A 14,099-nucleotide genomic window follows, 5' to 3' on the forward strand; every position below is an offset into this window, starting at 1 on the left:
GAAAATTATGCATTAATAAAGCACATCAATGACATGTAAGGTAAATAAGATTGAGGGGAAAATAGAGCATTCTTCCTCTCATATATATATATATATATATATATATATATAGAAAAATCACTCCCAGATCCATGAGTTATTTCTAAGATGCATTTCACAAAGGGAAAGATTACTGTTTCACTAGTGTGTTTTTCTTTGTGTGCATGTAAGTTTATAAAATAGGAGCATAGATTATTGTACATCTGCATGTTCTTTTTACTAGGATGAACAAGTATTCCAGAAAAAATCAATCAGCTTCAGTGAACATGAAAAACTGTAAGTTATAATTTTTATTAACCACATTTTTCTTTTAATTGAAAAAAAAATTTTAATAGTGCTCTATTCTGTGTTATTTCAAAGATATGTAAATTATTCATATCAGTCCACTAGTTTATTTTCCAATCAGTAGATAGTCAGTATAGTGAAAGTATATTTATAAGAGCAGTTTGGAAATACATAGATATTTTTAAATCTAACTGTACTGAAATCAATTTTTTTGTAGGCTGTATATTGACTACGATGATTCTAAAGAACTTGTTCCTCGGTAGATCAGTGGCTTTCACATTGGTTGTAACATTGAGTATTAACAGAAACGATAATTTTGTTTTAATTTTTTTCCACTTTCAGCTTCTGCTTAGAAATGCAAAATCTTAATTAAGAAGAATCCAGCTGGCCTCAAAAAATACTAATTGCTTGGAGTGCTCTATCATTTGAAGCTCTTTTAAGGCTGTCATGAATAAAACTATTTTGAAATTTTTTTATTATTATTTTTTTTATTTGGTGAGATGCAAATGGATTAAAGTTGCTGTGTGTGTGTGTAATATATATATATATTTTTAATTGCTATAGTGATGTAAATGAGATTGAAGTAAAGGGCTCTCATTGACACAAAAGAATACTTTTCGTATTGACATCCCTGTCATGAACATTTGTGTTATACAATTTGCCAAGAAAGTGGCCTCATCAAAAAATGCAATAAGAACAGGCATATGATGTACATTTGTGTCATTCAGTATATTTTTGAATACACTGAATGGAACTTTTAGCACAGTCAGTGATTGCATGTTGAAAAACAAAATCATACTGATGAATAGTGAAATTATTTCTATTAGAAATAGTGAGAAATAGAAAACTGAAGGATCTATACAAGAGAACACCTCTAAGACAGTGCTGCTGGGAGAGCCACCAATATGGCTTTTCAATCCATATATACATTCAAGAAGGACAACTGACTTCTTCATGCTTCTGCCTCCTGCAAATTATCAGTACATAACTCCAATTTCACAGATATAAGAATTCTTGGAATCCTTCCGCATCCAAACCAACTATTCAGGGAAGTTCAGGTAAACAAACAAACAATACCCCTCCCCACAACTAATTCACAGCTACATTCAACTAGTACCAGCATCAAAGAAATTCATTCCTACAAATGCCCAGCATCTAACCCACCCATCTCACAAATGTCTTTCAGTACCCTCTGTCATTCGTCTTTAGTTTCCAAGAATGACTTTATTCCAGGAAGTCTGCCAGAACTGTCAGCCAGAGGAAGAGACCCAGTCAGACCACCCAAGCAGAACTTTTCTACTGTTTAGCTGAAGGCTCAGTTCCTAGGCCAAATTAGTTTCACTGTTACCCAGAACATTCAACCTTCATGCCAAATCTTTGCTCTTTACATTCACCATATCATTTAGTGTATTGTTAGTTTAATTTCATAAATTATGTAAATTGTTATCTTAACTTTAATGTCCAATGAAGAGAATCCTAGTGAAGGATGCCTTTCCTTTAATGTACAGTTTAATTCTATTGTCTTGGTTACTAAATTAATTTGAACTTAATACAGATCAATAATGAGTATAATAAAAATTCTGAAATGACAGACAGCGAATAAGCCAAGCTGATTTATGTGAAATATGTATATCATGCATTCATTAATAAACTTTATTACTAATTCATAGTTTATTATTCAAAATTTATTTACTGTAATTTTTTTTTGTTTAGGCATGTAGCTCACAGTGATTGTGTTCCTCCATATATATCACTTTTTTGGCCTTTACCTCATAATTTTCAAATTTGTTAATTTTTATGAAATTAGCTATGACAGTGTAAGGACTAATAAAAAAAAAAAAAAAAAAAAAACGAATACACTTAAAAGTATTTTAAGATTTTTTTTTTTTTTTTTATTATTATTAAGCATTGAAAAATTTACACCAAAAGTATTGAAATGAGTAATAAACAATTACAGGCAACTCTCAGTTTACAAACATTTGCTATAACAAACGTCACAACTCATTCAGAATTTCTTGAAAGTCGCCAATAGATAGAATTTCTTATAAAATGAAATGTCAAATGTATAGTGAACATAATTGTAAGATTTAAATAAATAAACCTTTTTTAAAAAAAATTTATTTATTACAATAATTATCAGAAAATTATATGATAATTACGCTGAATCGTTCTTGATTAATAAAATCTAGCCAGTAAAAAAAAGGTTGGTTTGCATGCCATGCCACGTATCATGTTTTCTCATGGGAAAGAAATCACACTGTGAACACACAGCAGAAAATGCGCCCAGCCGATCTTTGGTGTCACACAACACATGGTCAGTTGCTTTATAGACACCAATAAGTGTAGTTCTGCATTTGACAACTTAAAAATATATTTTTAAAAATTTAAGCGATCATTGGTCCAAAGCGAAATAGTGGTGCTGATGGTAGTAATAAAAGACGCAATATTAGTTTAGAAACTAAGCTAGACATCATAAAAAGGACAGAAAGAGGTCAGAAGCAGGTGGACATAGCTCATCATTATGGTGTGAACCGATTGAGTATTGCACCAATTATTAATGCAGCTTTAAATCAATTTCTGAGGGGTTGGCAATCTTTGAAGAAGAAGATGCAAATATGGAAAGAATTGCAAAACTGAAAAGAGGCATTTATGACTGTCTAGCATGATACAGTGAGTTTTGAAGAAAAAAAAAACTAACTGTTCAATCTTCTATAAAAACATATTTTAAAAAAGTGGAAACCCAGCTGTTTTTTCATTATCAGATGCCTTTCCATCTACCTCATCTGCACCTAGTGTCACTTATGTGGAAAATATTGAACTCTGATGAAGATATTGACGAGTAAAAGTTGAATACATATGTATGTACAGTACATATATTAAGTTAGTACTCATCTTCTTTATTTCTATTTTGTAATTATTTGTTTTTAATTAAAATTAACATGTACGATATGTTGTTTTTTTATTCTTTTCTTATTTTATTTTACATATCGTATACAATAAACCAAAATGCACGCATACATTATAATAAAACATATTGTATAGACCATTCGATGTTTAGTGCATGGTTTTAATGCTTTAAAATGGCTGCTAACGTATACAATACGTATCATAAAACCTCTGGAACAAACGTAAAAATGTATAACGAACAATGTCTTGGAATGGAACTCGTTCGTAAACCAAGAGTTGCCTATATATTTATTTTTGAACAAAATACCTCCTGAGATTTTATCACTGCCTTGCACAAATGTGGCATTTTGACAATTAATTTTATAATAGTGTCTTGACTAACATTATTGCAAGTGATCTGTAAGGTCTCCCATTAATATTTTTGAAGATGGGCACACTTTTTAGACTTGATGGTCTAGATGATCCTATAAAAGCTCTAACGGTTTTAAGTCAGGCGATTAGGATGGCCACACCATAATTTGCAATGCCCCATCTTCTTTTAGTTGCTAGAAAGTTCCTGCACCTCTTAGAGCTGTGCTTCAGGTCATTGTCTTGTTGTAATATAACATTTCTTCCCTGAAGTCAAAGTACACAGGATGTATTATGATCAAGAATGTTTTTATAGCCTTCTTTTCTTAAAATTTTTTCAATTCTGATGATGGAACCACCATAGTGCTTTTTTCTGTAGCTGCTAAACAATGCAGCACCATTTTTACTTCAGTTGATCATCTCTCACATAAACTCTACACTTGGATCCAAAAATTTGAAATTTAGATTCATCCATCCACAGTATGTTTTTCCACCCTTCAGTTGTTCAGTATTGATGGCTCTTAGCCCAACCACACATTTCTTTCAATTTTCTGGTTTCAGTAAGGGTTTTCGGACTGCTACCTGACCACAAAGTCCTGCTTGTTTAAGATTAAGTTTTACAGTAGAGGTAGACACAGAAGTTTCTCTGATCCTGTTGAACTTGGCTCAAATTTCAGGTGCAGTGAAGTCATCAGTTGTATTTAGAAATCGATGTTATTGTCTTATCTTGTGCTTCTATAGTTATGCATGGTCATCCTGATCGTGGTTTGTTCTTTAAACTGCCGGTCTCCTTGAATCATCAAAAGGTAGTTTGTACTCCTTTAAATGAAATGCCTAGTTTTTTGCCAGTACTTCTCATGGAATAACTTTTTTTTATAGAGTTATGATAGCATTTTTTTTTTTTTTTTTCGACACTCAGTTCCTTATTTCATGCCATGTTTATCATGAAGCACACAAAACTTACACCGAAAGCTGTTCTTCGAATGATGGGTTTTTGATTTTATAAGTTACAGCTCTTGCTCTTCAATTTATATTATTCAAAATACTCTAAGAACCATCTACAATCTTCTGAAATATAGAAATAGTGCTCCCAATTTCTAGAATATTCTAGAATCAACTGAAACATTCCACCATTCGGGAATTTTCAACACATTTCTAGAATATTCTCAAATACTCCAGAAATTTCTTAAATATTATTTCGGTTTTTTGATTTTTATGCATAATAGAACCTATTTCAATCAAAATTGGTAAAGAAGTTGGTCCTATTTTAATAAAAACTGAAAATTAAGAAAAATGAAACAATTCCAAACTTTAGGGTGTGTGTGTGTGTGTGTGTGTGTGTGTGTGTGTGTGTGTGTGTGTGTGTGTGTGTGTGTGTGTGTGAGATCATGCCCAAAAAGTAAGAATTTGAGAGCCTTTAATCAGTATTGAAAAATTACTTATGTATTATTTCAGTATTGTTGGGATATCAGGGATGTGGTTTCACACAGATATAAGGAATGCAGAATTGGAATTTGGGGCGTACAGTGTGTACAGGAAGGGAGGAGGGGTTATGCTATTAGTTAAGAAACACATAAAATCTAAGCAAGTGCAGCCAGTTGATATGGGTGGACAGTGCAGTGTTCAGTCAGTTTGGTGTGATATAAACACTGGCAAAACAAAATTGAGAGTAGGAGTGGGTTATAGGCCTAATGACTCAGATGAGTATAATAAAAAACTGTACAGGGAAATAGTGGGCCAGTAAATCAGGAAGTCTTATAGTGACTGAAGTGGTCTGAGACAGTTTTTAAATTCTATACAATGGGACCAACTGATGATTGGGGATTTTAATTTCCCGGATATTGACTGGAATTTGTGTGTTGGTCACTCACACACTAGCAAGGCTTTTGTGGATTTGTTGGATTATTGTTTTCTACATCAGCATGTTTGGTAGGCAACTATAGGGAGTAATACTCTTGATCTGATTATCAGTAGTGATTATTCATGCATTAAGAATTCATAGATAAAGGAACCACTAGGTGTCAGTGACCACACTGTACTGATGTGGGATTTACTCAAAGAGGTAACTACTATCAAGGGAAAAGGGAAAGGTGACTGCAGTGGTCTGAGACAGTTTTTAAATTCTATACAACGGGACCAACTGATGATGTCACCAACAGCAAATTCTAAGTGAGAGGCATTCAAGGAATTAACTGTTTAATTAATCAATTAAGAAATATTGTTTGGGCCTAAATGGATGTCAGATGAATTAATGAGACATGTGGTAGAGAAGAAAAATGAATGGGATATATAAATTAATAGGTGACACAGAAGCCTATGGTAGATATATAAGTTGGTCTGTAATCAAGTCGCAAAGAATGTTAGGCAGGGAAAGGCAGATTATGAGAAATCTTTGACAAAGGATGCAAAGAAAAACAGCAAAGAGTTTTTTTTACTTTATGTAAACTCTAGAAGGAAGGGAATGAATGAGATTGGTCCCCTTGATATTGATGGTTCAGCTGATGATGATCCTGCTCAGGTAGCTAGTGAACTGAATGAGTATTTTGCATATAAATTTACACAGGAGGAGTTATTCAGGGAGGGGAATGCCAGAGGTTTATTAAACTCTGGCAGTGAGCTAAACGATTTTCTAATAACTAAGAGCAAAGTGGAGCAGAAACTGTTGAAGATAAACATAAAAAAGGCACCTGGGGCAGATGGGATCTATCCAGTTATATTAAAGGAGGCAGCAAAGTAAGCAAGCAAACCCTTAGTCATAATTATGAGAGATTCCTTTGACTCTGGGTAGGTACCCATGGATTAGAGATATGCTAATGTGACCCCAATTCACAAAGGAGGATCAAAGGGTGACACAAGTAATTACAGACCTGTTGGTTTAACTTCTGTTCCAGGGAAATTAATGGAGAAACTGGTAACAGCACTACAGGATTATCTAGCCAAAACTTCGGTTATAGTTCAGACACAGCATGGGTTTGTTAAGGGGAAGTCTTGTCCGACCATTTTGATTGGTTACTATGATATGGTCACAAAGGAACTGGATGCAAAGAATAATGTTGATATTATATACTTGGATCTTAGGAAAACTTTTGATACTGTTGCACATGGAAGGCTGCTGTATGAATTTGAGCAGGTGGCATTGGTGGCAAATTGTTGCTATGGATAAAGGGATGGTTGAGTGGGAGAAGACAGAGTGGTAATCAATGGACACTTCTGTTTGTGGACTAATGTTATTAGTGGAGTCCCCCCAGGGTTCAGTGTTGGGCCCATTGTTGTTTTCTGTATTTATTAATGATATTGATGAAGGTATATCAGGCTTAATGTCTAAGTTTGCAGATGATACGAAGGTTGGCATGGTTGTTAATGACACTGACAGTATACTACTGCAACAGGATCTAGAAAAGTTGAGCAGATGGGCTGAGAGGTGCCACATGACGTTTAACATTGACAAATGTAAAGTACTGCATATGGGTAGCAGGACCCCCAGAGTAATGTATCAAATGTGTGGTATTATACTCAGGGTGGTAGAGAATGAAAAGGACCTGGGAGTAATTGTGCACTCATATGAAGTTTTTTGAGCAGTGCAGATGGTCTGCAAGAGTAACTCATGGGGTCTTGTCAATGATATACAAGAATTTTTCTAGCAGGGAAAATGAGGCGATTATTCCCTTGTATAAGGCAATACAAGGGGGATAATCACAAGGGGACAATGTATAAGGTCAGACCCCACCTTAAGTACTGTATACAGGTCTGGAGGCCTCATTTTAGGAAGGATGTAGAGCTTCTGGAACAAGTACAGAGAAGGGCAACAAGATTAGTGAATATAACAAAGGGTTGCTCTTACGAAGAAAGGCTTAAGTCATGCAAATTACAGTGTCTGGTGACTAGGCACCTGTGAGGTGATTTGATTGAGGTGTATAAAGCCTTGAATGGTTTGAGCAAGCTCAGTGCTGATGGGATTCTTCCTCTAGCCCAGATTAATTGCCTGACTGGACATAAATTCAAATTGAAGAAAGTTGTAGAATAGATTGTGGAAATATGCCTTTAGCCAGCATGTGGTTGATTTCTGGAACAAACTTCCATCTGTCGTAGAAGTGGACAGCTTAAATAAATTCAAGGCAGAACTACGCAAACATTTGGAGCAAATGGATAGGTGAAATGGGGAAGGTTGTGTGTTTTTTTATTATTTATTTATTTATTTTTTTTGTGATTTTGAAAGATGTTTGTTTAGTGAAATATTTATTAACCCAAAAAACAGTATTATATAAAACATGTCAAGTGAAACTGATTTTGGTTACAGTTAACTGAAAAAAATAAAATAAATAAATAAACTTTTACCATGCGTAGAGTTTTGTAAATTTATTGAAATGTGATCATATCGGTGCATGCTTAATAAGAGATGTTTGGGAATGTTCCAGGCTTTAACAAAAAAAAAAAAAAAAAAACCCTTCAGGCCTAGTAAAGCATTAGTGAAGATGACTAAGCTGAAAAATATCTCATTAAATGTGTATTGAGTTTATTACATGTAAAAGAGTTTTTTTTTTTTTTTTTTTTCCCCCCCCATTAACTTTAGTTAAATTTCAAATGAAACACATCAAATTGCTCTCACTATCGAGATTTTCAGTTATCTGAATTTAAGTTATGCACTTCCATTTTTGTAAATTTAGGGATTGATACTAATACTTCTGCTAAACAATAGAACACACTGGCCATCCTATATGCCCAGGGAGCAATGCGTAGCAGCCTGAACAAATGGTATTTGTAATGATGGTACAAAATTAGTACAGTGTTATATGCCTTCTTAAATGGAGGGTGTCTCCCTAGCAGATTTTTGGGAGAATAGAGAAGGTGTATATGTTGACCACACCACTGTATGTCACACATGACTCTATGATTAGGCAGATTACTGTGAATTAAAAAACAAAAAACTGGAGGATGGCTGTGACCTAGAACAAGCCTGCACAGTTATCAGTGTCAGTCCAAAGCATTTAGGCACCCTGGGTGGAAAGACTTATGTGCCCCTCCCCCTTCATAGGTGGTAAATTTGCACAAGGAATTTTAATTGAATTTTTTTAAGCTTCAAAACTGCAATAACATAATGAACTGTAATTGAACAACATACTACTTTCAAGGCTGTATCATATCTTATCCATTATTTAGTTAATGATCAGAATGAGATTATAAAAATATCAGTATAATTTTTATATTAATTTTCTAATATACAGTAAACCCCCCTGCTATTCGCGGGGGTTACGTTCCTGAGAAATGTCGCGAATACCGAAAACACGAATACGGAGTTATGGCTCCAATAGTAATAAAGGGGTTCCGTTCCAAAGTATGAAATATATAAGAAAAACTAGTCCAAAATTTTGTCTATTTATGTATTATATGTACCTTCATAATATGACTATGTACATAGACAGTACATAGTGAAATGCAAGCATATGACATCGAAATGAAAATAAGAAACAATTTAATATTAAATGTAATATTTATTAGAAATTTCAAACAAATCTTTCAAACCAGCACCTTTGCTAGCTAGAAAACTTATCCTGCCAGTACTATCACCAGTTTCGCTAAAGCATTGATAAGGAGCTTTGCCTTTTCACGAATGATGAGTGAACTTAATGGAATTTTATTTTGAGTTCGGTCTTCTATCCACAGATTTAAAGCCTTTTCCATTTTTTCTAATTTAACATCACGAGTTACAGAGCAAATTTTTGAAGCAATTAGCGCGTTTTCCCGGACACTATGGCGGATTTTTTCTTCCGATTTTTTGACTGATCGTATCGTTGACTCATTGATTTTATAATGTTTTGCCACTAAGGAGACACTTTCACCATTAGAAATTTTGTCTAATAACTCAATTTTATTTGCTAATGTCATCACCTTCTTTGATATTTTCACATTTCTCTTGTTATTCGTAGCCATATTTTTGTGCGTGTTAGAAAGAACTTGCCCACAAAGTCACTTTCGTCCATTAACACACTCGAAAAAGTCTGTTTTACACTGCAAAACGGTAGATTTATCACTTTTGTAAGCATATCAATTTATAAATTGATAAATTTATTCAATTTATAAGCATATAAATTAAAAGCAAACGACGAAAACTTCCATTACAAGCACATAACACATACTGAACAAGGATTAGCGAAAAACGTTCGCGATTTTGTCACCCCCCCCACACTGAGCGCTGTTTTGACCGGGAAAGATAATTTTAGCCACGCCCATGTTTTTTTTATGGTGGAAAATATTCATGGCGCTTTAAAATTCACATTTTTTTAGGTTTCATTTTATGTTAAATCAGCGATCGCGAAACCGCGAATACAGATATCGCGAATAGCGGGGGTTTACTGTACATCATTCATGCAGCCATAGCCTACTGTGATAGCGAATTTCCTTTTGTCTTATTGGCAAGCACTGAGGAGGCTCAGATTTGTAATTAGCCAATGTCACCATGGTATCAAAACACTCATTATTAATAAGGGATTTATTTCAAAAAGATTTTTTTAATATCTTGAAAAATATTGCTTCTAGGATTTCTTACATGAGAGGGCGGGTGCAACACAGTACATTAGATTGGGCAGACCTTCAATGAAACAAGATTGCAGGCGACTGGAGCAAGAAACAGTTCTAGTGGCAACACTATCTTATACGATATACTCATAAGATAAGACACAGCCGCATTTCGGAGATTTCCGAGAAGTACCATGCCTGGCGTACTCTGACAGAGCATGCCTGCTAATGAGTTAATTTTTAGATGAATCAAACAGTCATATATGGTGCCACCCAAAATTTAGCATCCCAGGTGACTGCCCGAGTCACCCTGTCCTCTGGCTGGTACTGACAGCTATCACTGAAAAAAAAATATTGGAAGATTGAAGAATGATCTAGCAAGATAATGATTCCACATTGTCAGTGATGTGAAGGAAGCCATCAGATAATACTACAAAACAGCATACAAAAGACTTCCTATGAGAAGGTTAAAAAAATTTGGTATGCGGATTTTTTTTATGACCATTGAGCTATCCTTACCTAACCTAACGTAACCAAGAAAGACTTTGGGTCTCCAAATTGCCTTGTTTGGAATGGAAAGAAATGGAAACTAGGAGACCTGATTTAAAGACTTAAACTAGGTGTTTAAGTCTTTAAATGTATTGAATAAATTACATGCTATTCTGGCTCATTCCTTTATTGATTTCCACTTTTCCCTTGTTTAGTAGACCTTGTACCATTTCTAAATATACCTTATTTTTCTTTTCCATCTTATATCCTGGATACATCATTTTAGCCTTCCTCTTCAGTTTCTGCTGTTACCCGTAAACCTAGATTTCCATTTGTCATTCTCACTTCCCATTTCTTACCATTGTTTTAATTGGTAAGAAAGGAAGGGCAGAGACGTATGACCAATACTAATATTACGCCATATATCACAGTTCACAATTTGAATTGTTTAGCTAAAACTTGTTGAAGTACTGTAAATTTTTCATTAAATTATTTAGCAAAATCTTGTCATTGCCGTACTCACCTTTAAATCTGTAAATTAAGAAAATGAATTCATGGAAGGTGAAAAGAATTAAAGTTAAACTATTTAAAACATACCCTAAAGAAGAAAAGAACTCTTTCCCAGGTTGTCATCTTTAAAAGAATCAGAATAGCGTACTAAATACCAAGAATTTGACAAGATACTTTTGACATCATCAGTTGGTTTCGTGGCAAGAGAAGACGGTAATAGGCTTTATAGTGATCAACTCCCAGGATGTATCACTATATTGCATATGGGAAATTTAATAGATGTTAAGTGCCACATTGGCAAACAGTTTGTCAGTAATTTAGCTTTCAGCACTTTGTATGATGTTTTGTCGAAACCACTCAACGGCTAAAGCTTCATACTGTATTAATTTATAGAGTTTAATCTAACTAGAGTTGTTGCTGACTCTATTAAAGGAGTGTGATTGCAAGATTGTGTATGTTGACTAAATTCAGTTATGGAGTGGTTTGACTGTAAACTGTTATTGTGGTGGTAAGCCCTCTATTTGCTGTTCTGGATGATCCAAATTTGACAGTTGTGCTACCAATATAGCACGTATCGCAGTTTTGTTGGCATTTAATGAGATATATTATGTTATTTATATTTATGTCCTGGAGATTGTATTTGTATGTTTCTTTGTATCTGTTGAAAAGTTCCCAGTCTATTGTATGAATAGAAAACTAGCATAGTATTAGTGCCTGAAAGGATATTACTAAGTTGTCGAGCGAACTGACTGTGGTGAAAGTGCGACTTTGGTGCACTGTTTATTATTGTTTGTTTTGTTTATAGTAGGAGGATTATTTATTTTATTTCTTACTTCAGATATAGTGTCTTGTATTAACTGTATTGGGTATTTTCTTTTTGTGAAGGTTTTGGTTAGATATTGTAATTCTGCTTCTATATCTTCTGGTGCATGACTATATTTTATTGCATTGTAAATCTGCTTGTATAAAACTGAGGGCATGTTTTGTACTGTATGGATGATGCAAATAAAAATATAAAAATTTTGCTGTGTGCATTTTCTTTCTATATACAGGGTGTTTCAAAAGTGATGGTAAATAATTTAAGGATGAAAAGTACAAACTAAAATAAGCAAAAAAAGTCCCAGTGAACATTAGGCCACAAATGAACTGTTTTTGAGATAATGCATATTTTCTGTTAAGATCCGCCACTGACTATGGGAGCAGTTTAGCAAAAAGCTGTGAACTGCTTGTACTCCATGTGCGAAGCGCCCATGCTCTCTAAGGCATTGATGTACTCTGATGAATGTGCACTGTTGGGCTGCCTTCGCCGGGGAAATGCTTCTTGGTACAAATGTGCAGCCTCGAGTGCACTGCCATTGGCTTTACCATACACGAAGTGCATGTCTGCATACTCTTTGTTGCTGTAACCTCTTTCCATGTTGACTATCCTTTGACAAGTACTAGTATGGCTGCTATGTCTCAGAGCATTGAGAGAGGGAAAAGGAAGGAAGAGAATTAGCATAACCAAACTTAAACAAGTCTGTGGTGGATCCCAACTCTACAGTTCACCTTGTCAGTGGTGGATCCCAACTAGAAATGTGCAATATCTCGAAAACAATTCACTTAAGGACCCATGTTTACTGGACTTTTTTTGCATATTGTACAGTTCGCCTTTAAATTTTTGACCATCAGTTTTGAAACACCCTGTATACATATTTTTAGTTTGTGTTCAAATTTGTAAATGGTCACATTAAGCAAATTAATACTATGGTTTTCTTCCAACTCTAAAGTATATTTAAGCCTATCATGCACAGAACTGAATTTTTTGTAGGAGATTGTCAAGGACAGTTTTGTTGGTGACTAACAATATGTCGCTGGCACAACCTATAAAAAGCTTAATGTCAGAAGGAAAATGGTTAAGGATTTGGTCCTCGACAGCTGCTAAATAGATTTCTGAGAATGAGGTTGACACATCTAGTCCCATGAGGAGTTCATAAATTTGTTTGTAGATCTTGTTTTTGAACCAAAAATGTCCTTTAATGAGAATTAGTTAACTCTAAAATGCTACTAATATTGAGAGATGTGCGCTCTTTCAGTGTGGAGTCGACTGATAATAATTTTCCATTTCCCTAGTGTATAATCAACATCTATGTCTTGTGTATAATGAGACAACATCGTAAAATGCTAGAATATTGTTGTCAGATATGTTGATGTATTAATTAATTTAGACCTGATTAGTGTTTTGCACTCTGAATTTTGAGAATTTCATTAAAGGCAAGATAATTTTGACTAGGAACAATGATAAATTAGCAAATGCAGATTTTCTGTACGAAATTATTGGGTGTAATTTTGTACAGAGAATCTGTATTTGCTAATTTATCATTGTTCCTAGTCAAAATTATCTAACTTTTTTTCAACAGATACAAAGAAACCATACAAATACAGTAGTAAGAAACATACAAGTGCAGGACATAAATAACATCTCATGTTTATTTGTTTTTGGTGCATTATCAACTAAGGCCATATTGCTCCGGGGATATGCGGTGGTCATTCCCTGACCTTTCCACATCCTCCGTATTTGGTGGTCATGGGCTCGAACCCCGGTCTTATCAAGAAGCGTGTGCTACGTACTCCTGCTCCTGCCCACCTGGCTATGGACGCGCCACATATCTCATTAAATGCCAACAAACTACAATGCATGCTATGTAGGCAGCACAACTGTCAAATTCAGATGATCTAGAACAGCAAATACCAGTGCTTACTACCACAGTAATAGATTACAGTCAAAACACTCCATAATTGAACTTAGTCAACATACACAATCTTGCAATCACACTCCTATAATAGATTCAGCAATAACTCTAGTCAGAGTAAACCCTAATTATAAATTTATACAGTATGAAGCTTTAGCCATTGAATTGTTTTGACAAAACCCATTGTACGAAGTGCTGAATTATTGACAAACCTTTTGGCACTATGGCACTTAACTTGTTAAATTTCCCATGAGTGATACAGTGGTTCATCCTGGG

At 34.5% G+C, this 14,099-nt stretch overlaps 1 protein-coding gene across 5 annotated transcripts in view; it reads left to right on the plus strand.

Annotated features, from left to right (window-relative positions):
- The window catches only part of LOC150088570 (uncharacterized), a 453,076-nt gene that overhangs the window by 147,862 nt on the left and 291,115 nt on the right, over positions 1–14,099 (plus strand). For all 5 annotated transcript variants that reach the window (XR_016546740.1, XM_090369575.1, XM_090369576.1 and 2 more), the window contains exon 8: positions 263–315. Coding sequence is in view for 4 of the 5 variants with exons in the window: in XM_090369575.1 (XP_090225701.1) it covers positions 263–315 (53 nt within the window). In the remaining variant the exon portion in view is untranslated. The remainder of the gene's footprint in view (positions 1–262; positions 316–14,099) is intronic.

This window comes from Mastigoproctus giganteus, chromosome 3 (genome assembly GCF_048544385.1).
Source record: "Mastigoproctus giganteus isolate SK-2022 chromosome 3, ASM4854438v1, whole genome shotgun sequence".
Lineage (NCBI taxonomy): Eukaryota > Metazoa > Arthropoda > Arachnida > Uropygi > Thelyphonidae > Mastigoproctus > Mastigoproctus giganteus.